At 37.1% G+C, this 27,219-nt stretch overlaps 1 protein-coding gene across 4 annotated transcripts in view; it reads left to right on the forward strand.

The window, feature by feature from the left end:
* ARID4A (AT-rich interaction domain 4A) overlaps positions 1–26,277 on the forward strand; it is a 59,546-nt gene extending 33,269 nt beyond the window's left edge. For 3 of the 4 annotated variants that reach the window (XM_069596707.1, XM_069596708.1, XM_069596709.1), the window contains exons 15-24: positions 125–359; positions 3,162–3,412; positions 5,880–6,077; positions 9,914–9,998; positions 10,818–11,019; positions 12,795–13,925; positions 14,230–14,334; positions 19,183–19,389; positions 20,019–20,165; positions 24,422–26,277. In XM_069596707.1, coding sequence (XP_069452808.1) covers positions 125–359; positions 3,162–3,412; positions 5,880–6,077; positions 9,914–9,998; positions 10,818–11,019; positions 12,795–13,925; positions 14,230–14,334; positions 19,183–19,389; positions 20,019–20,165; positions 24,422–24,525 — 2,665 coding nt within the window. In that variant the 3' untranslated portion in view covers positions 24,526–26,277. The remainder of the gene's footprint in view (positions 1–124; positions 360–3,161; positions 3,413–5,879; positions 6,078–9,913; positions 9,999–10,817; positions 11,020–12,794; positions 13,926–14,229; positions 14,335–19,182; positions 19,390–20,018; positions 20,166–24,421) is intronic. The other variant, XM_069596710.1, reaches the window with a different exon arrangement.
* Positions 26,278–27,219: the final 942 nt, after the last annotated feature.

A 27,219-nucleotide genomic window follows, 5' to 3' on the forward strand; every position in this document is an offset into this window, starting at 1 on the left:
ACAGGAAAAGTACTTTGTATTAAAAGGCTTGTGTTTTACTTTTCAAAAAATATTTATTTAATGTATAGTAATCAAATTAAATATAATGACTAAGATTTCTTAAAATGAAATGTCATTTGTTTAGGTATCTCTATGGTTTTGAGGAGTACTGCCGTTCCGCAAATATTCAGTTCAGAACTATTCACCACCATGAACCAAAAGTAAAAGAGGAAAAAAAAGACTTAGAAGAATCCATGGAAGAGGAGGCTCCAAAAGTAGATCAAGAAATGCCTTTAGTAGAAGTGAAGAGTGAACCTGAGGAAAATATTGATTCAAACAGTGAAAGTGAAAGAGAAGAAGTAGAATTAAAATCTCCAAGGGTGAGTACTTAATACTAATTTTATCCAGTTTTTTTAAGCGTTATTTTAGTCTTTTTAATATGGGCAGTTTCAGATATATACAAAAATACTCCTATGAACATAGTTTATTTTGTAGTATTTAGTTATGCTTCAGCCAAGCTAGCTTCACTCCCTTTGTCTAAATATATCACATATTATTTCTTGTTCTCTATTTATATCTGTTCAAGCGATTCTCAAGTGAGGTCAGTCTCAAATACTCACTTCCTTCGAGTCTTTTGCTAACGTGTCAGGTCACTGAAGCAAATCCTGGTCAAGCATGTCTGCTCAGTCACTAAGTCGTGTCCAACTCTTTGTGATCTCATAGACTGTAGGTCTACCAGGCTCCTCCGTCCGTGGGATTCTCCAGGCAAGAATACTGGATCGGGTTGCCATTTCCTCCTCCAGGGTATCTTCCCAACCCAGGGATCGAACCAGCATCTCCTCCTTCGACAGGTGTATTCTTTTACCACTGAGCCACCTGGGAAGCCCCTGTCCTGTTCAGTCCCTCTAATGTTGCTCTGTCTTATTTACTTATTTATTCTGTTTATTATTTATTGTTCTTTTACCACACTCTGAGCTAGAATCACACTCCACAACGGCAGAGATTAGTGTTACTCCATTCATTCAGAGATCCCAGGCATCTAGAATAGTGCCTTGCACATATTAAGGACTTTCTAGATGGTTGAGTGAATGAATCTCCTGTTTATAATACCTGTGTCCTCAGCCAGGTGGGATCTTTGCTTTCTCTTTACTTACTCCACAACACACTGTACAGCTCTTGGGGCAGTTTTTCATGCCCTGCCTTCTTTCCTAGTCACATGCATCCTGGTTTTATCTTCTAACTCTGCTCTTCCTCTCCACTAATATATAATTCAAGTCAGGAGTTGTCACCCACTGTTTTGATCATTGTCTGATGATGTCTACACAGTAGGTTTTATCAAATTTTAGAAGTAGAAAAAAAAATTTACCACATTGTAAAAGGAGTTCAGTTATTGTAATAATACATCTTATTAAAAGACAAGGTGAAGTCATCTCTTTTATTTGCTCAGAAACCATTTTTTAAAACTGTTCATTTTACTTAGTAAGTGGCACTTTATAGTGAATTTCATGAAACCTCCAGAGTGCTTTGTTTCTTTTCTTAATTTTTAAAGATTATGGTAAAGAAACATGACATTTGTCATCTTAACCATTTTTACATGCACAGTTCAGTGGCATTAACTACATTCATATTGTTTTATGACCATTACCATCATCTATCTCCAGAATTTTTTTCATCTTGGAAAACTGAAACTCTGCCTGTTGAACAGTAACTCCTCATTCTTCTCTTCCCCAGCCTCTGGCAACCACCAGTCTACTTTATGTCGCTATGAATTTGACTACTCTGGATATCTCATATAAGTGGAATTAGATAGTATTTGTCCTTTTGTGACTGGTTTATTTCATTCAGCAGAAGATCTTCAAGGTTCATCCATGTATGGATTAGAATTTCCTTCCTTTTTAAGACTGAATAATACCCCATTGTATGTATTGTGGACATACTTGCTTCTCATTATATAAAGGGCTTCCTCATCTTATGTAAAACATCTGCAGAGTATTGCATAGTATGTATGTACCATAAATTTACCTTCCTCAAGATTTTCTCCCAATTTTTTATGATTACAGAAAGTACTGCAGTAAATATACTTGTAAAAATGTCCTCCGAATTTATCTAAATATAGAGACTTGTAAAAATGTCCTCCTTATTCATCTGAATACAGACTTCTAAAAATGAGATTTCTGGGACAAAGGTACAAGTTATACAAATTTAAAATTTTATGGATAACAGATGCTTTCATTCATTTACCTACAAATTCTTAAAAGAGTACCTGCACATGTGCCAGGCACTGTTTAGATCTGAGGTTATAGATGTGAGTGTGACAAAGACCCTGCCCTCATGGAACTTAAATTTAAGTTCTTTTTTCCCCCACTACTGTTGATGTTTAAATAGTACATAGTCAGGAACTAGGCAAAACATTTGTTATACTGAGATAATAATTGTAAAGTATTCTAGTGCTCCTAGAGTTGTTGACTCTTTTTTTCCCTTTAATCCTCAGTTTATTTCAAGTAGGGGGGAATTCTGCCAGTGTGCAGAAGTTGACTGGAAGGAGAATTCAGGAGATAATGAAATGGCTCAACAGTTTCCTGGTCAGTTGAGCATGCAACAAGAGAATGGATAACAGTTGCTGAGGTTGTAACAAGTTACTACTGGCCTAGTGAGCTCTCCAGATTCAAAGAAATCAGCTCACTTTTTGGCCATTAGTACAATTCAGTTCTTTTAAAATGTAATAAAATGTAGTTACATTGAAATACAGTGATAATGTGAATTTTATCTTAGTAAACAATAGAGTTAGAGATGAAAGAACTTCCAGAAAATTAAGGGACTGATTATTTTCCTTATTATTAACTTATATCATTGACACTTAGATAATTCTTTAAAAACTTTTATTGTAGTCAAGAAATATTAAAATGAGATAATATAGTGAACACAGGAAAAAAATTTTATTTTTCATGTAGTATGTAGCCAGGGGACATAATAGATTTGGACGTAAGTAATTTACATGGGTTGATTTATTTACTTTGAGAGGAAGCAAAAAGTACACTGGAGCTGACGGGTTATCAGTATCACATCTCAAGCTAGAAAGAAGACTAGTCATTGCCATGATGGTTTAAGAAAAAGATAACATTTTTCTATGTTTTTTCCCCCTTTGTAGTGAGTTACTTTAAAGTTTTCATCCTCTCTACTAGGGACGAAGGAGAATTGCTCGAGATGCAAATTCTATTAAAAAGGAAATTGAAGAAGAAAAAACGGAAGACAAATTAAGAGATAATGATACAGAAAATAAGGATGTCGATGATGACTATGAAACTGCGGAGAAGAAGGAAAACGAACTACTACTGGGGAGAAAAAATACACCAAAGCAAAAGGAGAAGAAAATTAGAAAGCAGGAGGATTCTGACAAAGACTCAGAGGAAGAGGAAGAGAAAAGCCAAGAGAGGTACATTATCTTATGTTTATTCTCCAGAAACACCTGTCTGGGGTAACAGCAGTGCTCTGCTCCTGCTTAGAGGTTCAGGTTTGAGGGAATGCTTTCTTATTGGGACTTCCATTCCTCTTGTCTGATGAAGGTGAGACACATTGTGAAGATGATGTGTGTCGCCTTTCGGAGTTGGAGAATATACTGGTCGCACCATTTTAATAGCGCTTGTGCCCTAAACAGTGGCCTCAAAGAAGGCTGCGCCACCCAGTCAAAAGAAAGGCCCTGCAGTTGACAGCAGGGAAGGGAGCTGGAGAAAAATGGAGGAAGTGGACAAGAGGAAACAGCGACAGCAAAAATGCCATTTTAAAAAAGGTACAATGTGGGAAAGCTAACAAACACGTGGGTGCACAGTACTAGCAGATGTTTCTGTGTGTTAGCTTTATCTAAGACAGTTTTCTTTTCCAAGTTACTGTATTAGAGTAAGTGGCATGCACCCCTGATTCTAGCTTGGAAAATTCATTCTTGCCCCACATCACATTAAATTTTGCCTTTTTAATGTTCATCCTGTTTGTTGTTGAGTGAAAACTGTTTTTTTTTTTCTTCATGCATTATACACGTATGGACTGAATTGACTTAAAAATAACCAGAGATTAGGCAGTCCAGCTAGATCATGGTAATGTCCAACTATGTTTGGTGGCCATTCCTTTATTGTCAAATGGATTTACTAATTTTTAGACACTACTAAAAAATGAATTTTAACTCAGCAACAGCATAACACACTTACTTGTGTAGAAGCTCTCCTCCACAGTTATTTTTCAGTGCTAAATTTTCTAGAAATTTGAGTGATTAGGCAGAATTGAGAAAAGTGGCCTGCTGTTTCCAACTAGTGGCTGACACCCATCTGAAAATTAACCGTTAAAAAAATAACTGCAAAAATAGTAATGATTGGTGAGTGGGAGAGGTAATTTTATGATTCAGCATAAATATAGGTATAGGAATATTCACAGTCACATGTGAATTAGAATAGTGAATAAAGAAAGTTCTGTAGTGAAATACGATTAAGATTAGGGAAAGTAGGAGGAAATAATTGGAGTTGAATATAATGATATGAGTGTATTAATTCAGATATTTGGACAGTAAATTAATAGGGTAAGGTAGACTATTTAAAAAGTAAAGCCTAACTATAGTTTGAAGATTTGTTAAAAATAACCATCAAAATGTGTATGTTTTATAGTATTTATGTAATACACACTATATATATATATATATACACACACACACACATACATACACACCATGTGCTTTAAAAAGCCTTTATAATTGATATGTAAATAGAATATTTATTTTAGAGACATAAAGTTTCACAGACTTGAATATGAAGGACGATATTTCCTTTTATTACAAAAACTGAATATACAGGCTGTATTCTCATTTAATAGCAGGAATCCTGGAAATAGACTTTTTTTTTAATCTATAGAGACTTCTGTTTTAAGTAGTTTTCCATGGTGTTTTGAAATTACCTTCTCAGAATATAATTAGAAGGTGCCCTTGTAAAGAAAACATTCCCACTGCTAATGAGTTGTCAAAGTTTCTTCATGTTGGGTCCCCCAGTGGTCCCTAAAATAATGCCCTATGTTTATGACAGAAGATAGTACCTCGTCTTAAGGTTTTTAAAACTCTTGTGACACTAGAATGATCTTTGATGCAAATCTGTTCTGAATTTTTGCTGGGCTAATAAAGAATGTTTGTTTAAAAATATTAAAAATACTTGGATCTCCCTATGTGAATCTCCTTTATATATGATTATCAAAACAAAAGCTGATGGGAGATGTGTAAGAACAAATAGGAACCAATGTAAGATATGCAAAACCTTTGTTCTTCTGGTGCTATCCCACAGTGATAACAAGAGACCTGATACCCAGATGTCTATTGTGTCTTCATGAGGGTGGGGAAACCTTTAAAATATAAACTAGTTTAAAAAAGTTACTGAGGTAGTTAGCCCTTGTTCATTATTTTTCCCACCAAAAAAGTCTGGGTTAAGAACTACTCTGAATTGAGCAAAAAGTAGTAGTCAGGTAGACTTAAGACACTTCAGTTGCAGAAAGTTAAACACTGTCTTTAGGTCATTTTCACATATAAGGTGGCACTTGAATCCTAAAGACTTCTTCAAAGCATGTTGTTCTAATTTTGCTTTATCAAAAGTGATTTATTTGATTCCATATCACCATTAACTGTGATGACTGACTTGCCTTTAAGAAGTACGGATTTACTTTTGGTACAGTGCACCTTTTCATAATAAATCAGTTCCTTACTAAGTAGTCTATGAAAATCTTCTCCTTCTCCTCCTTCTTCTCCTCCTCCACTGACAGGTTATGAAGGTAATAATTAGGTTGTGACTCTTCTACATGTTGGATTCTTTTAGCATATATTATTTTGTTTTCCATTAAGTTATCAGTAGCATTATCAGTGTTATAACTTACTGCAGGGAAGAAACTGAAAGCAAATGTGACTCTGAAGGGGAGGAAGATGAGGAAGACACAGAACCCTGCCTAACAGGCACCAAAGTGAAAGTAAAATATGGACGAGGGAAAACGCAGAAGATCTATGAAGCCAGTATTAAAAGCACTGAAATTGATGATGGAGAAGTTTTATACTTGGTACATTACTATGGATGGAATGTCAGGTAAACAAGAAATGTATTTTCCTATTTTGAAATTTGTTTTTGGTTCAGAAAGATCATTTTTAATGTTTTGAAGAACTAAAGCAAATAGTATATATGCACTTACACAGCACACCTTGCATTTGATTTTTCCAGGACTTTGAACATTCCTACTATTTCACTTCCCATGTCAATACTTCCAGCCAGAGATCACCAGGATCACATCTGTACCTGAACAAGCTGGGTTTGCTACTCATTTGCAGTAAGGGAGGACACCTAACTTAGGGAACCATGTGGCATGTCAGTTAGAAGGTGGGTCATGAAAGCTCAGGGTGCCACCTTTGGGAGTAGCAACAACTCAGGATTCTGTGGAAACATCCTTTAGGGAGCTAGACCCATGGCTCCCAACATCACAAGTGGTTTTGCTTGTTTGCTTGTTTATTAAATTTATCAGAAATCAAGCCTATATCAAGCACTGTAATAGGTCCGAATTGGAAAATTAATAAATAAGAATGTTAGATAAGACTTAGATCTGAGCTTCTGTTAGGTGAGTTTGGGAGGGTTTAGGAAATAGGGCATTGCTCTAGACTGGATGCTGTCAAGAAGCAGGGGACAATTCTGATTGGTTATCTTAATCTTACCTGTAAGAAGGGAAGACTAGACCAAGGTTAATGCTATCTTTGGACTTCTCCGCAATGGCTCAGTGGGTAAAGAATCCGTCTGCAGTGCAGGAGACACAGGAGATGCAGGTTTGATTCCTGGGCCAGGAAGATCCCCTGGAGAAGGAAATGGCAACCCATTCCAGTATTCTTGCTTGGAAAATTATGGACAGAGGAACCTGGCGGGCTATAGTCCATGGGGGTTGCAAGACTTGGACACAGTTTAGCGACTAAACCACCCCCATACTGCCACCACCACCACAATGCTGTCATTGGTAAAGCAGTAGCAGTCACTCGGGGTAGAAAGGATGTTTGGTCATTTCTGTGGCTTGGACAGTGTTCCTGTTATTTTTTGTGTTGAGATACAACTAGGAAGTGGTCTTTTTTTTGTCTTAATCCATCATGGTCATGGAACAGACCTGTCTGATATTGATGTTCTGTGAAATTGTTTATGTGCAACAGGAGAATAACACACCCTCGCTGTGAGGGCCAGGACGGCTCTGTAGCAACAGCAAGTCCCAGCTAATAGTACCAGGCCAGTTGCTGGATGTCAGGGACTACTTTTCTCTCTGTTCGTTGGGAAGTCTTGTGTGTTCACTGTATCTGCGGGCCCTGTAGTTGCTTGGAGCCCAGGTGTTCCAGAATTTCCCTACATACTCAGTTTCCTCATCTCTGAGTTGGGAAATACAGAGCATCTACTTTATTGGGATTTTCTGAGAAGTAGTGATAATTATATTAACATGAAAGTTTATATAGTTAGTGCCTGGCACTTACTTAAGTGCTCAGCAAACATTAACTTATTCTTTAGTGGGGGCATGTTTGGTTTCTGTCCTCTCACATCATTTTAAAAAGAACATGGATTGAATGAATAGCATATAAAACTTTACAATTTCTTGCAAGTCAAAACCACAGTGAGGTACCATCTCACTCCAGTCAGAATGACTGCTATCAAACAGTCTACAAACAATAAATGCTGGAGAGGGTGTGGAGAAAAGGGAACCCTCTTACACTGTAGGTGGGAATGCAAACTAGCACAGCCACTACGGAGAACAGTGTGGAGATTCCTTTAAAAACTGGAAATGGAACTGCCTTATGACCCAGCAATCCTACTGCTGGCCATACACACCAAGGAAACCAGAATTGAAAGACACATGTACCCCAGTGTTCATCGCAGCACTGTTTACAATAGCCAGGACATGGAAGCAACCTAGATGTTCATCGGCAGACGAATGGATAAGGAAGTTGTGGTACATATACACGATGAAATATTACTCAGCCATTAAAAAGAACGCATTTGAGTCAGTTCTAATGAGATGGATGAAACTGGAGCCTATTACACAGAGTGAAGTAAGTCAGAAAGAAAAACACCAATTCAGCATATTAACACATATATATGGAATTTAGAAAGATGGTAACAATGGCCCTATGTTCAGGACAGCAAAAAAGACACAGATGTAAAGAACAGACTTTTGGACTCTGGGAGAAGGTGAGGATGGGATGACTTGAAAGAATAGCATTGAAACATGTATATTACCATATGTGAAATAGATGACCAGTCCAAGTTCGATGCATGAAACAGGGCACTCAAAGCTGGTGCACTGAGATGACCCAAAGGGATGGGATGGGGGGAAGGGAGGTGGCAGAGGGGTTCAGGATGGGGGGACACATGTACACCTGTGACTGATTCACGTTGCTGTATGGCAAAAACCACCACAATATTATAAAGTAATTAGTCTCCAATTAAAAATAAAAAATTTTAAAAGTAAAACTTTTAAAAAAAATTTAAAATTTCTTTTCTTTTTTCTCAGATCAGCTTCTGTACCCTTCACATTTCTGCCAACACTAAAAACAAACTTTCTTGTCCATCTCTCAGTAGTTTTTTATGTATTGAATTCAGGGCTAAAGACTACACTTGACAACCTTAACAAACCTCCCTGCTTTGCATGTGCAGCCCGACGTAGCCTTCTTTTTTCCTCAGAGTCTACTTAGTTCACAACCATCTGCTTTTACTTGCCATCAGTGTGTCTGTTCTGTTTTCTAGACTATCCCCCTCCTAGCATCCTTCTCTTTTTATCTCTTTAATTTTTTACTGTATGACCCTTAACAGTCATTTTATTATATGATCATGTTTGTTCTAACTGGTTATCTTCCTACCCAACTGGAATTCACATGGTTAATAGTTTTTCGTTAGCCTTCCACCCTGCTAGATACTGGGATAATGCATGAGAAGATCATGTTTAAACCATAGTGTAGAGTCATGGTACTGGGTCAGCTGAACTTGTGCCGGTTGGAACAGGGTCCTTCTTTCGCATCGGTGAACGGTGATTGGGTTACAAAGTGAAGGTGTGGTTTGCATCACCAGGGTGCAGTTCAAAGCAAGGACTGCCTGTAGTTTTTTTCTTTTCTTTTTTTTTTTTTTTTAGCTAAAATGTTCAGATTTTAGATTTTGGTTCATCTCTATAAATACCTATAAATGCACATTAAACATATAAATCATAGATAGATCTATAAATATATACTTATAATGTAAAAGCTATTGTTTAGTTGTGGGAGGTTTAATTTCTTATTTGCCCCTGATTAGTAACTTGGACTGGCTATATTAAAATCTAGAAGTTATGTCAGTATTATGGGAAAGGGGAAAATGAGTTTTCAGAATAAACTTAAAATACCTCTAAAAGAAATTTCAGTTTTAGAGGTGTACAGTTCAGAATAAAATTTTATTAGAAATACTGGAGGCTAGAGAGAGTTCTGGGAGGAAAAGAGTTGAAAAGGAGTTCATAAAATAATCTAGAACTCATCATACTACAAGTTTGAATTTGTCTCACTTGTTTTGCATTATTTGGTTACTAGAATGAATTCCAGTGCAGAATCAGCTTATTTAATTAAGCTCAGATGAGTGGGAGTTGTGGGGAAAAAGGCAGTTCAAACAGCCGTGAATCTCTTTAGTTTGCCTACCCTCCTCTCCCCCTTAAACCTGTCTGTCCTGAGAAATTCTCTCACTGTGCCCTGTTGGTGGTGGGTACCCAAAATACCTGCTGCAGCACCTGGCACACACTACCAGCAAGTTGGCCCCTGTGCCCATCACCTTCTGTCGACATAGAACTCAGCCCTCTGCAGTCTGTCTCAGTGTTGTTTGTACTTGGTGACTACATTTCAAATAAGGTGTTCTTGTGAATTTTAAAATATATTCTTTATTTTAAGGTATGATGAATGGGTAAAGGCTGACAGGATAATCTGGCCATTGGACAAAGGTGGACCAAAGAAAAAACAGAAGAAAAAAGCTAAAGTATGTATACAGGTGCCATATCCTTTAGATAACAGGAGTTGTTCATATTGTATTACTACTGTGTTTTTTATAAAACTTATTTTCTCATATAATCATGTTGAGTCTTTCAAAGTAATTGTGACTTTTCCCCTTATGTCCCAGAAGCTAAAAAGTAAAAACTGTGAACACATTTCCGCACTATTTCGGGAAAGGTAAAATCCAGCTTCCCTTGGGGCACAGGCTTCAAATGCAAAGGCTTACGAGGCTCTCCAGGAGAGTGAAGTAGGACTGAGAGTAACAAAGAGGTGATGTCCCTCATCTGGAGCGGATGGAACTAACACTGTGCTGTGGGAGGCAGACTCAGGCTTGCCAGATTTTAGAACTTTTTTTGTCTCTCAAGACAACTATATTTTTTAAAAAGTAAAATCTGATTTTTAAATGCTGGAAGCTAATACTAAGTTTTAAAGCATACATTGGCTATATGTTCTATTCTCATCCACACCCTCAATTTTCAGCCTTTGCTGTAGTGATGATGACATATCTTTTCTTTTTCTCAGGAAGGAAGTAGTGCGAGACAAGGGGAGAGCTGCGTAGTATATAGCTCTCTTATGTGCTGCCTCTGACCTTCACAATATAATTGCAGTGTAACCTTGTTGTAGAACATCATACTCATTTAAGTACAAAACATTAGAAAACTATTTACTTTTAATTTTTCCGTAACTACAGATTAGGTGTTGATGTAACAACTAATCTTTTTGAGTTACAGTTTTCCTTGGCAAAGTAGCGTATTTATTTTCCATAAAGGTACTGTTTCTCATACATTTTATTGTTGTAACCTAGAACAAAGAAGACAGTGAAAAGGATGAAAAGAGGGATGAGGAGAGGCAGAAGTCAAAACGGGGACGACCTCCTTTAAAATCTACTCTTTCGTCTAACATGCCATATGGTTTATCTAAGACTGCAAACAGTGACGGAAAATCAGGTACCAGAAGTGCTCGAAGCAATATGCCAGACAGCTCACCTCTGTCAAATGGAATGGAAGGTGCTCAATTTTGAGGATCATTGATTAAAAAAAAAAAAAAATCAATCATATAAATAATAAAACCAGTTGTGTGAGAGATTCATAGGAGGTTATCTAGGTTTTTAATACATGATTTAAATTAAAAAATTTGATTTGAACAAAATATTTATTTTGCTGTACCCTATTTATTTAAAATTAAGTGGTATTTTACTTCAACTAGGAGTACCTTTTCTTGACAATATCAGAGAATATGCTATTTTAATAGAGCATGGGTTGACAAGCCAGTATGCCACCCTGTCCTACAAAGCATGCACTGGTGTCTCCTGTAATCCACTGCTGTTCACCTGCTGCTGCTGCTAAGTCGCTTCAGTCGTGTCTGACTCTGTGTGACCCCTTAGATGGCAGCCCACCAGGCTCCTCTGTCCCTGGGATTCTCCAGGCAAGACCCCTGGAGTGGGTTGCCATTTCCTTCTCCAGTGCATGAAAGTGAAAAGTGAAAGTGAAGTCGCTTAATCGTGCCCAACTCTTAGCGACCCCATGGACTGCAGCCCATCAGGCTCCTCTGTCCATGGGATTTTCCAGGCAAGAGTACTGGAGTGGGTTGCCATTGCCTTCACCTAGGATCTTCACCATTGCTGTTCACCTAGGATCTTTCAATAAAGCTGAGACTGTTTTTCAAAGAGAGCACAAACTAAAGTGGTAGACAGGTTTTGTGATGAATATAAGTGAACATATTTTATTCTGCTTTTACGTTTTTTCCAGCTTTTCTACTTTTGTATATTTTTCTACGTAATTTAAGAGATGTTAAATATAGAAAATGTTCACATAAGAATTTTCCTCCCTTGAAAACTTTTCTGAACCACAGGATTGCCATGAGCTTTTGTGCAAGTTAGAAAGGGCATCTTTCCTCCTCTTTACTGCCATCTGCTGGAATGCTGACATAATACACAAATGCAAGAGTTCTACAAAGTTGCAAATGCTCTTAGAAGCCTGCACATGTACAGCCTACAAAACTATACATTTTCTTGCTAAACTGCTTCATAAAAGTAAAAGTAAAAAACTACCTTTTTAAAAAACATGAGACAAAATTCTAAATTCTGTATATGATAAAACCATAAAACTACATACCTTTTCACTTAAAAAGTACATTTAAGCTTGCCTTTTTGCACTTTAAAATATGAGCACCATGTGGGCAGAATTCTTGTATTTTACAACTTCTATATCATCTTATAACATTATTTATTTAAAAAATGCTCTGACTTAGGAGAATGGTTTTCTTTGCAGAATGGTTACTGGCCTATACTTTCCTTTCTCTTAATCAGAGGAATATTTACATTTTTGAGAATTCAAGCTTCTCATTTTTATACATCTTTTCAGAATTAAGTAGAATGTCATACTCCTTTCTAAAGACATAAAATGGGCATTCCAGATTTTAATCAGTACCTTCTCAAATCAAACCACTTCATATGTTAACTTCATATTTCAATACTAGTCCTTTGATTTTTCTAAGGGTTACTGTAGCATAAATATGATACTAGTAAAAATTGGAAAAGAGCTCTTTTACAGAATTGAGACAGTAATATTTTTCTATGTAATATATTTTCACATGGAGTTTTATTTGAGATCTCCCCTCCCCCATTTTTGGCACAAATATATGGTTTATTTTATATGAGAAATTTCTACAAGGAGGTGTTCAGAGGTACATGATGAAGAGTTTTGCCTTTGGCAGAATTTTTATTATAAATTACATTGGTAATTAAGTAGAAACTTGTGTAATATAATGTTTTCTCTTGCAGACTCCTGTTCATCTGATAGTGAAACAGAAGACCTTTTAGAAAAGAATTTGATGAATGAAGAACTTTCTCCTGATATTAAAGAAGAATTAGAAAAAAATGAAAATTTAAATGATGATAAGCTAGATGAAGAAAATCCAAAGACTGCTCCACATATATTAAAAGAAAATGATAGGACTCAAATGCAGCCTTTAGAAACCTTAAAGTTAGAAGTTGGAGAAAATGAACAAATAGTACAGATTATAGGAAATAAAGTGGAGCAAGAAGTAGTTAAGAAAGAAGCAGAAAAATCTCCTAAAGGAAAGGGAAGACGAAGCAAGACAAAAGATCTTTCTTTAGAAACTATAAAGATGTCATCGTTTAGCCAGGATGAAGCAGGAATTGAACCTCATACAGATGCTCAGAGTCCAGAATTTTCTTCGTTAGACAGTAAAAACTTTTCTTCTGCTACTGAAGATGAAATTGACCAATGTGCAAAAGAAAAAAAGTTGAAACGAAAGATACTGGGACAGTTATCACCAGAGAAAAGAATAAGAATTGAGAATGGAATGGAAATGACAAATAGCATATCTAGCATATCTCAAGAAAGGACCAGTGATTGCACTGCATCTGAGGGAATGAAAAATTTTGAACAACACTTTGAAATAGAAAATGAAGGAATGCCATCATTAATAGCAGAGCCAAACCAATGCGTTCAAGAATTGACTAATGAAAAATTTGATGGTCCAGCAGAAGAAACTGTAAATACTCCACTAAAGGAAGAAGAGGATGCAATGCCTCTGATTGGACCAGAAACCTTGGTTTGCCATGAAGTAGATTTGGATGATTTGGATGAAAAGGATAAAACCAGCATTGAGGACGCCATAGTTGAAAGCTCTGAATCTAACTCTCTTATTTCTATTCCACCTGCCCTACCTCCTGTAGTACAGCATAACTTTTCAGCAGCGTCACCACTTACTCTCAGCCAAGATGAGTCTCGAAGTATAAAAAGTGAGAGTGACATAACTATTGAAGTTGACAGTATTGCTGAAGAATCTCAAGAAGGTCTCTGTGAGAGGGAATCAGCAAATGGCTTTGAAGCTGCCTCTGGTACCTGTAGTATAATTGTTCAAGAAAGAGAGAGCAGAGAGAAGGGTAAGGACTTCCTAGGGAGAAAATCAGTCTTTATGTTAAAATTCAAAATTAGTATGCTAAGAGTTTTAGGAGCTTTGATCTGTTAAGTACCCTTCTTCCCTTCCTTCTTCTGTCCCTCCCTCCTTCCTTCCCTTTTTCCCTTCCTCCCCTCCTGTGTTTCTTCTCTTTTTCCTTCCTTCCCTCCCCCCCTCCCTCTCTACCCAACCCGTTTTAGAAAACATATACATGGGAATGCGTGTAGGCAGATGAATGAACATACTCACTCTTGATTTTTTTTCTAATTTTCTCTTTCCACTTCTTTCAGGTCAGAAAAGGCCAAGTGATGGAACTAGTGGATTATTGGCAAAAAAGCAGAAGCGAACCCCAAAGCGAACAAGTGCTGTAGCCAAAAATGAAAAGAATGGAGCAGGTTGGTGCTTTGCAGCGCTGGCTTTAGTATGGTGTTAGTACTTTCAGCAGTTTTTTGGCCTGATCATCTGTGTCAGCTTAAAACTAAATTTGGTTTGTTCTTTTCTGAAAAGTAGCAATTTTTCCATTAGCTTTTCATCTGAAAATTTGCTTGTCAATTTTATTTAGAGCTGAGATAGCTGTGGTTATTTTTTATGCTTATTGCATTTCTTATGTAATACAGTTTAATATTAGGAATATGTTTGGAAATCTTGAAAAAAATAAGAATAGAATAAAACAGAATTTGAAAAACATGAGAATGTTTTTCAAATACATCTGAAAAACAGATGTATGTACAATAAAGAATAAAGTTAAGTTATGGGATATAGTAGGAAAAAACATGGTTGATTTTGACAAATGATAATTTTACATCCAAAACATGCCTTCATACAAGTCTGAAATGGAAATACTAGATTACAGTAGACACAAGGAAGGAGCATATAATTTATTTAGGACAAAGGGCATTTCAAAAAAAAATCCTTTGAACTATATTTCAAGTACTCAGTAACCAGATGTGGCTAATGGCTGAACAAGACAGGTATAGAGTATAGAGAAAGAGTGTAGGAGATGAGACTAGAAAGATAGCAGGAATCACAAAGGGAAAATGATTACGTTTACAGTGGATGCATGGACAGACCCTACCTTAGTCAAAATGAACACCACCAGGAAGGGGATCAAGTGAACTCATGTGCCACCTGACAGGATGCACCCTGAAGAGTGGAGTGCACGTCTGTAACATTCCTGTCAAAGATGTATAACCTGACTGTGATCGTGAGGACCCAGCAACAAGTTCAAACTGAAGGATACTCTGTAGAATGATTGGCCTGTAATTTTAAAAATTGTCAAGGTCATGAAAGTCAAGGAGGAACCATTCCAGAATGAAGGAGATTTATGTGACAACTAAATGAGGTATATAATTCTCACCTGGATGCTGTTGGTATAACGAACATTATTAGGTCAAACTAGAGATAGTTGTGTGGAGTCTGAGGATTAGATGACAGTAATATATCTGGTTGTTTAGGAGTGTGGTGGATTTAAAAATACATCCACAAATGTGTTGATATGCTTCTCTTCAAGAGGCAAAGCCCAGTTCCTTCCTCTTGAGTATGAGCTGTATTTAGTCACTTTCTTTTAACTAGTAAAATAGAGTGGACGTGATGCAGTATGACTTGAAGCTCATACTTCAAGTATGACTTAAAGGCACAACAGATTCCTCTCTGCTTTCCTCTGGATCAGTTGCTCTGGGGAAAGTTAGCTGCCATGTTGGGAGGACAGTCAGGCAGTGTATGGAGAGGCCTGTGTGGTGAGGAACCAAGCATATCCTTCCTACAGCCAGCAAGAACTGAGGCTTCCTGATGCTCACTAACAGCCATGTGAGTGAGCCATCCTGGAGCATATGATTCAGCTCCAGTCAGGTCTTCAGAGACCAGAGCCTGGGCGAAATGCTTGGCTGCAACCCCACAAGATTCCCTGAGCCAGGCCACAGAGCCAAGATGCTCCCAGATTCTGATCCTCAGAAACCATGTGAGATACTAAACATTTGTAGTTTAAACTGCTAATTTTTGGCTAATTTGTAGATAACTAAAACAAGGAGAATGTTCTCATTTGTAAGACATAAACACTATAAGGTGCTCGAATATGGCAGGGCAAGTTATCCTCAAATGGCAGAAAAACATGTTTTAGTAACAATTCTTCATCTTTTCTGTAAGTTCGAAAATGGTCTCAAAGTAAAAAGTTAGAAAAGGAAAAAAGAAAGGAGATGATCAGTTTTTCTTTTTGGAAAGAATCTTTGGCTTAACTGAGGCAGTGAAAGAAGGAATGAATGAAGAGAATTAGGACAGAAAATCACTGTGTGTGTACGCTAAGTTGCTTTAGTCTTGTCCAACTCTGTGACCCCATGGACTGTAGCCTGCCAAGCTCCTCTGTCCATGGGATTCTCCAGGCAAGAATACTGGAGCGGGTTGCCATTTCTTCCTCAGGGGATCTTCCCAACCCAGGGATCGAACCTGTGTCTGTTATGTCTCTCGCATTGGTAGGCAGGTTCTTTACCACCAGTGCCACCTGGGAAACCCAAGAATACTGGAGTGGGTAGCCATTTCTTCTCCAGGGGATCTTCCTGACCCAAGATCAAACCTGGGTCTCCATTGTGGGCTTAAGTTTACCATTTAAGCTGCCAGGGAAGCCCATAAAATCACTAGGACTCTGTTAGTAGTAAGATATGAGGAACTGGTTAACTAACGTATGGCATACAGGAGTAGCAGCAGATTGTTGGAAGAGTAATTTAGGGAATGTTGTATTAGAGGTACCAAGTGAAGTCGCTCAGTCATGCCCGACTCTTTGCGACCCCATGGACTGCAGCCTACCAAGCTCCTCCGTCCATGGGATTCTCCAGGCAAGAATACTGGAGTGGGTTGCCATTTCCTTCTCCAGGGGATCTTCCCAACCCAGGGATCAAACCCAGGTCTCCCACATTGCAGGCAGACGCTTTAACCTCTGCACCACCAGGGAAGCCCTTATTAGAGGTACCAAGTACTAGGGAAATAAGGCTCTGGAGCTTTGAAGAGAGTATGGTTTTAGAAGATAGTTGTCGAAGGATTACAAGATGATAAAGCTGCTATGTGAGAGTTGTAAAATGAGAAGAAAAAGGACCAGGAGTGGAATTATGTGGCATATCCCTTTAAGTGGGCCAGGAAGAGGAGAATAGAAGCAGATTAGAGATAAATGAAAATCAGTAAACAGTTGTTGGTTTGAATAGGAAAGAGGGTTCAAATGCAATAGAATATTCATGTGGTGATTAAAATGTATTCATTGAAGTTGGTGAATAGTGTTAGGGGCCCTAATAAGAGCATGGGAAGGAGATAAATTAGAAGGTATGGAAATCAGGATAACAAAGGATTTCTCTTTCATGAAATTTGACCCTAAAGGGAAGGAAAGAGGTACCAGCCAAAGGGGGAGGTTTTCCTCTCCTTCCCTCCTTAGCTTAAAGCATGTTTGTAGACTCTGAAAAAAGAAGAAAAGATAAAATGACATTGGGTTGTTTCAGAGGAGCTGAGAATAAATGGCTTCAAGAGTATAGCTGAAGATATTATAGTAGTTTGCCCAGAATTAACAGTCTCCTGTTTTTGAAGCTGAAAAAGTGCCAAAGGGACAGATACAGTAGGGAAGGGGCTGGGAAGTTTGGTGTGTAACCCACAACTTTGCCTTTTTAGTAGAAGGCAAAGTTGGATTTTGAGAGTAAATATGGTGGAAGTAGGGTGTAGACTTTGAAATAAAGCAGAAAAGTTGAGAGAAAATTCTAATTTGTTATTAAATGAACACCAAAAGCATCTCTCTCAGTGCAGATTTGGTGAGGAGGGATGCAGATTTGCAACCAAATATCTGCTCACATTTTATTAGACACATATTAACAGCTGGGTGTTTATTTCGTGCTTCTTCATATATATAGTTTGGGTTGGTCCCCCTTTTGGGTTGTTTTTGTGTTTTGTTTTAAACATATATAGGGCAATACTATGCCTATTGTTTTTTTTAACTTTATCATTTCATAATCTATTTTGGATATTTGGTCATTTTTGTTCTAAAAAGAGATGAGGATACCAGACCACCTGACCTGCCTCCTGAAAAACCTGTATGCAGATCAAGAAGCAACAGTTAGAACTGGACATGGAACAACAGACTGGTTCCAAATTGGAAAAGGAGTACGTCAAGGCTGTATACTGTCACCCTGCTTATTTAACTTATAAGCAGAGTACATCATGTGAAATGCTGGGCTGGATGAAGCACAAGCTGGAATCAAGATTGCCAGGAGAAGTACCAACAACCTCAGATATGCAGATAATACCACTCTAATGGCAGAAAGCAAAGAGGAACTAAAGAGCCTCTTGATGAAGGTGAAAGAGGAAAGTGAAAAAGCTGCTTTAAAACTCAGCATTCATAAAACTAAGATCCTGCCATCTGGTCCTGTCATTTCATGGCAAGTAGATGGGGAAAATGTGGAAGCAGTGGCAGATTTTATTTTCCCAGGCTCTAAAATCATTGCAGATGGTGACTGCAGCTGTGAAATTAAAAGACACTTGCTCCTTAGAAGAAAAGCAGCTATGACCAACCTAGAAAGCATATTAAAAATCAGAGCCATCACTTTGCTGATAAAGGTCCGTCTAGTCAAAGCTATGGTTTTTCCAGTAGTCATGTATGAATGTGAGAGTTGAACCATAAAGAAGGCAGAATGTGGAAGAATTGATGCTTTTGAACTGTGGTGTGGAGAAGACTGAGAGTCCCCTGGACAGCAAGGAGATAAAACCAGTCAGTCCTAAAGGAAATCAATCCTGAATAATCATTGAAAAGACTGCTGCTGAAGCTAAAGTTCCAATACTTTTAGCCATCTGACGTGAAGAGCTGACTACTGGAAAAGACCCTAATGCCAGACCCTTCCCCAGCATCAGGGGAAGATTGAAGGCAAAAAGAGAAGGGGGTAACAGAAGATGAGATGGTTGGATGGTCTCACCGACTCAATGGGCATGAGTTTGAACAAGCTCCAGGAGATGGTGAAGGACAGGAAAGCCTGGCATGCTGCAGTTCATGGGGTTGCAAATAGTCAGACACGACTCAGCAACTGAAAAACAATAATAATATATAATTCTTGGCCATTTCCCTTTTGGTGGGTATTTAGGTTATTTCCATCTTTTTATTGTTATAAAACTTAGCACTTTTGTACGTTTGTTTCTTTAGGATACCAAAAAGTGTAATTGCTGAGTCTGTTGCATTTTTAAAGTTTTTATAATTTATAATCTGAGTTAACTTTTTCTTCTTATAGGACAAAGCAGTGATAGTGAAGATCTTCCTGTCCTAGACAATTCAAGTAAATGTACCCCAGTAAAGCATCTTAGTGTATCTAAGCCACAGAAGCTTGCACGATCCCCTGCAAGGATATCCCCTCACATCAAAGATGGAGAAAAAGATAAACAGAAAGAAAAACATCCGAATTCATCCCCTCGGGCATATAAGTGGAGCTTTCAGCTAAGTAAGATGCTTATAGAAAACTTGAATGTATATCACAAAGTGATATGTCAGATGTCAAAAGTGATATGTTAAAATGTCAAAACAAGGAATAATAATTAGCACATTCATTTATTTAGGTATCCTAAATATTGCCTTATCAATAACCTTTACTTATTATCATAAATGAAAGAATATGTGTCTTATATGTTAACTTAATAAATACTGGAGAAAGCTCTCCAGTTATGAAATGAGACATGAATGATTTATACAGATTGATGAAACTTAAATATCCTTTCTTGTATTGACAATTGGAAATAACTAAAACATCAATACAAAGACACTATATGGGTGAACAGGTACAATTATAGATCAGAGATGCTGTATGTTGGATGTTTTCTTGTGCTTCTCTGATCATTTCAGTGACATATCATTAAGTATTATGTTTAGTTAAGAAAATTTGGGATGTATATAGAAATCTTATTCATGAATTTAATGTCTTCTGTTTTTATAGAACCTTATTTAGTGTACTATTAGGTTTTAATAAACTAAAGCTTTTGTTGATTTATGAGTCAGAGTTTTGAAAGAACTGCCATCTATTTTTTCTTATAGAATTATTTTTAAATCCAAAGTAACTGTTTTTTTGCCCTTTAGATGAATTAGATAATATGAACAGTACAGAGAGAATCTCTTTTCTCCAAGAAAAACTACAGGAAATCAGAAAATATTACATGTCTTTGAAGTCTGAAGTTGCAACCATAGACAGGAGGAGAAAAAGATTAAAAAAGAAAGACAGAGAAGGTAATTTGATTATAATTTTTTCCCTCTATTTTTCAAATATATATCGTATCACTTTAGAAGATTTAGGTTTGTCACTTTTTGAATATAGTATATAAATTATTTTTAGATTCCTAGGTTTTCTTCTTTGTTGCTGTTGTTGAAATGAGTCAACAACTGAATTAGTCAGAATAAGACTTTTGCTTTTGGGCTTTAAATGGTTTTTTTTTTAACTATTTATTTTTATTTTTTGGCTGTGCTGGGTCTGCTTTGTGTGTGCTTTCTCTGATTTCCACGAGCGAGGACTGCCCTTCATTGCGATGTGCAGGCTTCTTAGTCGGGTGGCTTTTCTTGTTGTGGAGCACAGGCTCCAGGGCACATGGGTTTCCGTAGTTGCAGCTCACAGGCTCCGTAATTGTGGTGCGTGGGCTTCGCTGCTCTGTGGCGTGTGGAATCTTCACAGACCAGGGCTGAACCCACCCTGTGTCCCCTTCATTGGCAGTGGACTCCACTGCTCCACCAGGGCAGTCCAGAATGAGACTTTTGAAAGGGACTATGAGCTGTTTTACAAAACATGTGATTTTACTAAATGTGCTGGAAGAGCCTGCTCCCTCTGAGTATCTCTCACTATTCAACAGACATTTTATTGACTGCCTATTAACAGGCATTATATATTATGGGGTTCATCAAAATGAAGAGGCATATGGCTTCTCTAGGAGATTGTCTTGTTGGGATCGTAAGTCATTTCCTAAGCAACTACTGCATAAGATACTTCAGCTCTACAACATTAATGCACATATATCATATGCCAGGCCTTCTTTCAGGTGGTGAAAGTACAGAGATGAATGAGATACAGACCTCGATCTCAAAGTCTTATTGTCCAGTGAAACTGTGTGTTGAGAGTCCTAAGAGTGATACACAAGTATAGGTGGAAGGAGAGATGACTTTGATATAATCATAAAGACAGTAGCATCTAAGCTAAACTTTAAAAATATATAGGATTGGCTTTAGCTAAACATTGTCATGCTCATGTCTACCCCAAGCCCCAAGCCCAGGCCTCACTAAAATAATATAAAGAAAACTAGAAGCCCTATATGCCCAAGGACAAGAGAATGGGACAGCAGATTGACTGTGGCCAACAGGAAATGTCAGCGGTATGTCAGCACGTGAGAGAATGCTAAAAACCTAAGCTTGTTTATCCTTGTAGCGGGACAAAACAAGCAGAAGCTAATTCATACTACATCACCCCCCAGAAAAGCTCTGAAGGCAGTGTAAAGTGTGAGGCTGAAAAATGGAGACTGGTTGAAATGGAAAGAGAAATTGGATCCTTTCATCCCACTCTGTGAAGCAAACTACCTTTTCCCCTAGCTTTAGCCAAAAAAAAAAAACCCAGGAGGTTAAGTTATTGGAGGCTGGAAGGGATCACAGGCTTATAAAAAGACTCAGGAAACCAACCATAGCTGAAGGTGAGGGTTAAATGGTATTAAGTGGTAAACCGAAAAGGGAGCTTAAGTGAAAGTTGCCAGTAATGAATGACGAGACTCCTATTCCTTTTCCAAACAAAGATCTCATCTTCTTAGCTCTCTGAAAGCTGGTAACTAAGCTTATGATTATTCCTGGAAGGAGACTGAAAGATTCCTCTAAAGAAACTGGTTAGTCCAAGAGAAATGATCTAACAGAGATACTAGCATTTGGAGGTTCCTGAACCAAAAAGCAAGTTCCTTGCCAGTCACTACATGTGCAGTGCCCAACATTTAAAAGCCTGACATCCAAAAAAAAAAAAAAAAAAAAGCCTGACATCCTCATGTACAGCTTCCGATTAGCTTAATGCTCCTTCTCTTAAACATGGAAGTGAAGACCAGATGTTTGAGGAAAACCCTTACATAAATACAGAAACCAAAATAGAAAATGAGAACAAAAAAGAACTTGGACAACATGCCACATAAAAACAACCATAATTAATATCCAGAGTTACAGGAGGATACTGCAGTATCCTTGAAACAAGAATGTGGTGGTGGTTTAGTTACTAAGTTGTATCTGACTCTTGTGATCCCATGGACTGTAGCCTGCCAGGTTCCTCTGTCCATGGGATTCTCCAGGCAAGAATACTGGAGTGGGTTGCCATTTCCTTCCCCAGGAAGCCAGAATATGAGACTGTTAATGAAATTCAGAAACATGAAGGATCTCTTAAAAATATGGTGGTAGGAATAAAAAATAAAAAGAAGGATTAGATAACAAGGCTAGAGAGATACCAGTAAAAAGTAAAAAAGATAATAGAGAATAAGAGAAGTATAGGAGATCCAACTTCTGAATCATAAGCTTTCTAGAGAGCACTGAATAAACATAGGAAATTGTCATCAAAGACCTAAGAAAAATTTCCAAAACTGAAGGAGATGGATTAGAAGATTGAAAGGACTTGCTGTGACCTCTATAAAGAATGGGAGTGGGGGTGGTGGGAGGGTGGGCAGGAATCACACCAAAGCAAATTATGAAACTTCAGAAACCTTTGGATAAAGGTAAGATTCTAAAAGTTTACCATATATGTGTTATTCTCTCAGTCGTGTCTGACTCTCTGCAACCCTAGGGAACCGTAGCCCACCAGGCTGCTTTGCCCATGGGATTTTCCAGGCAAGAATACTGGAGAGGGTAGCCATTTCCTTCTCCAGGGGATCTTCCCGACCCAGGGATTGAACCCATGTCTCGTACATCTCCTGCATCGGCAGCTGGGTTCTTTATCACTAGCACCACCTGGGAAGCCCTTTACCATATAAAGGTACATACAAAAAGATTGGCCTCAGAACAGCGTCAGATTTCTCATGTCAGATTTCTCGATGGTGACATTAAAACTAGAAGCCAAGTTATGAAGATAACATGAGATCCAGCAAAGAAGGAATCCCATATAGGAAAACAATAAGGAAAATCTCAAAATGATGGTGAAGGGAAGCCCTAGAATGACTACTGCATAGCAAGCCTACAAAGCGTCTATTTCAGAAATAGGATAGAACAGTAGGGGAGGGCTCTAGGAGAGATGTCCCTTTAAGGAAAAAAAAAAAGTAAATTACCTGATAGGCTTGCCCATCTCGAGAGAAGTTTTCTATTTATGGCACTTAAGAGATGAATTACTGATAGAATGGCCTGTATCATATATGGTCTTGAAGCATTCGACTCCAAGTCCAGCAGTTCTCAAGTCCTGGAAATACAGTGGAGCAAAAGGAAAGAGACTGACTTTCCATGTTTGTCCTTTTCTTGGAAAACTAAATAGCAAGAAGTCTTTACAGAATTTTTAAACACAAGAAGAACAAATCAACAAATGGAACTTTCTTCAAAGAACTTTGAGTTGCTTTGAGTTTCCTAAAGGTCATACAAGTTTCAGACAACCAAAAATATAATTTTCTTACTGTCTTTTTCCCTTTTTTGATTTTTAAAATGTGTGTGTGGGGGTGTGTGTGTGGGGGTGTGTGTGTGAAGTGAGTTATTAAAGTGAGACATTGAGTGACTTCTAGTATACATATTGGAATTTGTAGTATTGAGTTAAATATATTGACAGTACACAGAGGGAGGTATACCTAAATAAAAATTAAAACTTTACGTAAAATAGGAATAATTGAGCAAAGATTGGCAAAAGATAGAGCTCTGCAAAGAAGTGTAAACTAAAAAATGGCAAAGCAGCTGATGCATAGAATAGTGATCTTAAATCCATGCTTCTGGAGCATTATGTTAAAGTCATTTGGGTACTTTTTCTAGTCACTCAGCCACAGTTCCATCCTGATCCCATGATTCTGATATCTGATCTAGATTACTGCTCTTTGCTTATGAGAGTCTTGTGTCCATCAGATATATTGGGACAGGATAAAGATAGGAAGCCAATGGTTAGCTGGTTACAAGATATTTTCTAGGATGGGGAATTCTTTTAGAGCCCTATAACCCAGAGAAAGGCAGGAATTTGCTACAGTGAGAACTTATCTCAGGTTGATCTTGTTTCTGATTTGGGGACAAGGTGATTTTCTTTCAGGGATCTTTCAAGTAGGAATTTAAGAGGTTATACCTAGTCTTTATATTTTATGGTGCCTTTTTTGAACTCAGTTACTTAAGTGATTAGAGACTGATTCCACTCAGTTAAGCCAAACAAAGTTTTTGCTGCTGTTAATTCCTTCATGCACCATTTGAGAGGACTGTAATGGAAGTGAATAATATTTAAGAAATTTATTTCTAATTTGCCAGTGGTTGGGTATCTGTGTGTGATAGTTTTCCAGTCTAATGCAGCTTGTTTGATTCCACAGTGTCTCATGCCGGAGCCTCCATGTCATCTGCTTCATCAGACACTGGAATGAGTCCCTCTTCATCGTCTCCCCCACAAAACGTGCTTGCTGTAGAATGCAGGTGATAAACGTTTTCTCTGCCTTCCCAGCAGTTTGCTGCCATGGACATAAATCCCCAAACCCTGAAATACAACCACAGAAAGCACTCAACTGGTTTGACATTGCTAAGTATATCCTGTACACTTTTCAAGGCTGGATTGTATCTACTCCCTTCTCTTTTCTTTTTTTCTGTTGCAAAAAATACGCTGATTAGTAACTGAAGTTTAGGCAGCCTGCCATATTTGTCATAATTTTTCCTTTATAATTTTTTTTTCATTTTTTCTTGTGAAGATAGAAAAAGGGCACTTAGCAAATTTGAAACTGTATAATAAAGCTTTCAGGTGTTACAGAAATCATAGACAAGCAAGTGCACATGATAAACATCAAATATTATCCAGCTACATAGTTACTGCTGCACTTTCACTGAGATGTATTTGAACACTTGGTGAGTAGGGGGTTTATGTTGTGTTCTTTTTAATTGTTGTTGGTTTTATTCTTTTTGTGGAAGCACTTGCTCTTTAGAACTGCCAAAGTATATGTTCAGCAGTGTGCCCAGGTTTAATGTGTAAATGGGACAAAATAAATTGTGAAAGGAAGTGTAGTTGACTGAAAACTACAGTTGTAATAAGTCTTCCACTTTTTATAGGATTTTTGAGCACACAATTATGCAAATATTTTAATGTTTATTAATGTTTACAGTGGAATTGTGAATAAGTTTTCAGTGGACTATCTTATCCCTTGACAAAAATATTTTGTCTTTTTTCTATGTAATTTCAGAGTTTTTATTTTGTTACAAAAAACCAAAAATGAAATATATAACAACAATGAAGTTATTTAACAAGATTTCTAAAGCTGAAAATTTTGTGTAAAATAAGGTATTATCTTGCAACTTGTTAAATATATTTATTCAGACATTGGATGTTGTATTTTTATGTATTTTTTAAAATATTAATAAAATTGAAAAAAAGAAAATTCTAGGTTAATTCACTCTTCAAATGACAATAGCTCTCAGCTGTCCCTTTTACAGGAGGTTGCATCCAGCAGCTTTGCCTGTATTGAAGGGAATCTGTCTCAGTCCTTCGAACAGTGTAGAACTATATAAATGGGCATCTGGATCATTAAAGTATGTCCTTGTTTAGAAACTTTGGCAGTCCTAGTATTTAAACCATTTTGAGGATCAAATTTTTGGTTGCCCTTAAAATATTTTGTCACCGTTTTTATGTTTGCTATACTGCCGAATAAATTTATATCTCCCAAAGTTGAGATGCGACAACTAAGTAAAGCAATTATGTATGCTTTGTTTGTGAATTGTTTCACAGACTGATACATTTTGTAAATAATTCTTCCAAAATCATGTATTTAAAGCATTTTTGCCATATACATTATGTAAAAAGGTGATTTTTTAAAATCAGTTTTTAAATTCATGTTTGTACATTGAAAGGGGTTTTTTTTAAACCTCCTTTTCTGTGTTTAATATGCTGTAGAGTAATAACCTAGATGCTCTAGACTGTATATCAGGATCTGATTTACAAGAACAAAGTCAGAGCCAAACACTAGTGATGGCATAGCATTACTGAAATCATTGTTTCTTAATTTCATTTTACCACATTGTGAACTTGTGATTCAGATTACTTCCATTTTCGCAGAGAATTAAAAACAAAAAAGTACTCTTGTAAAATGCACTTTTCTGTCTTTTCTTTGCAAAGCAGAAGTATTTCAATGTAAAATAAAAATGGAGCTCAGTGGGCAGTATTAATAAAGGCCATGTTTTAAACATAGGCTTTATATTTTCAGTTTTCATTTAAGTGATTGTTTTTTTTCCTCCAAGTGCCAGTAACTCACAGTTGGAAAATCAGACTTCACAAAACAAAGCATATTCAATATATTCTATATATTCTTCAGTCTCTACAATTAAATATCTGTAGTACTTAATTATAAAAATCTTAAAACTGTCACTCTAATACAGTTGGAACCAAGAGGCAACCTTATATTCATACATTAGATATTCTAACGATTTATCAGCTTGAATATTGTCCTTTCTAATCAATATAAATCTGGTAATGAAGTATTGAGACCTTGCTACAGAGAGCAAAATTACATATTCACTGAATTCGTATATGAACACTGTTAAAATCCTTTTATTGGGGCCAGTGGCCAGAAAGGACTATGAAAGTAATTGAATTTTGAAAGAGTATTGATGAAGTATTAAATTCACACATTCACCATATTTTGAAATTAGTTAACCTTTGAGTAGATAGCCCTTCTATATGACTAAAAAAAAATAAAATAAAGGTATTCTTTAATATGTAAAGTCAAAGGTGCTATCTATAAAATCAACTTTTTTGAAGATTATGGAGATTTCTGTTTTAATATTCCAGGTGTGCTTTTACTGTAGAATTTCTGGTTTTCCTGTTCTTTACTAAGATATTTGTACATAGCACATTACATGCTCTGTCTTCTACAGAATTACTTTAAATTGGAAATCTTTATGCATTGTGCTATTAATTTCTTTATATACCTTTCTTATAAGCCCTGTAGTATAACATAGCTATCAGCATTGTATAAGCATTTTGAAGTTCTGAATTCAACCACACATAAAAAGAATTATTTGAATTCATTCATCAACAATTTATTGGGTATCTTTGATGTCCCAGGCATTGTGCTAAGGCCCAGGAGACAAAACAGTGAACATGACAGAAAAAGGCCCCTGTATTTGTGGA

Source organism: Ovis canadensis, chromosome 7, assembly GCF_042477335.2.
Source record: "Ovis canadensis isolate MfBH-ARS-UI-01 breed Bighorn chromosome 7, ARS-UI_OviCan_v2, whole genome shotgun sequence".
Classification (NCBI taxonomy): Eukaryota; Metazoa; Chordata; class Mammalia; order Artiodactyla; family Bovidae; genus Ovis; species Ovis canadensis.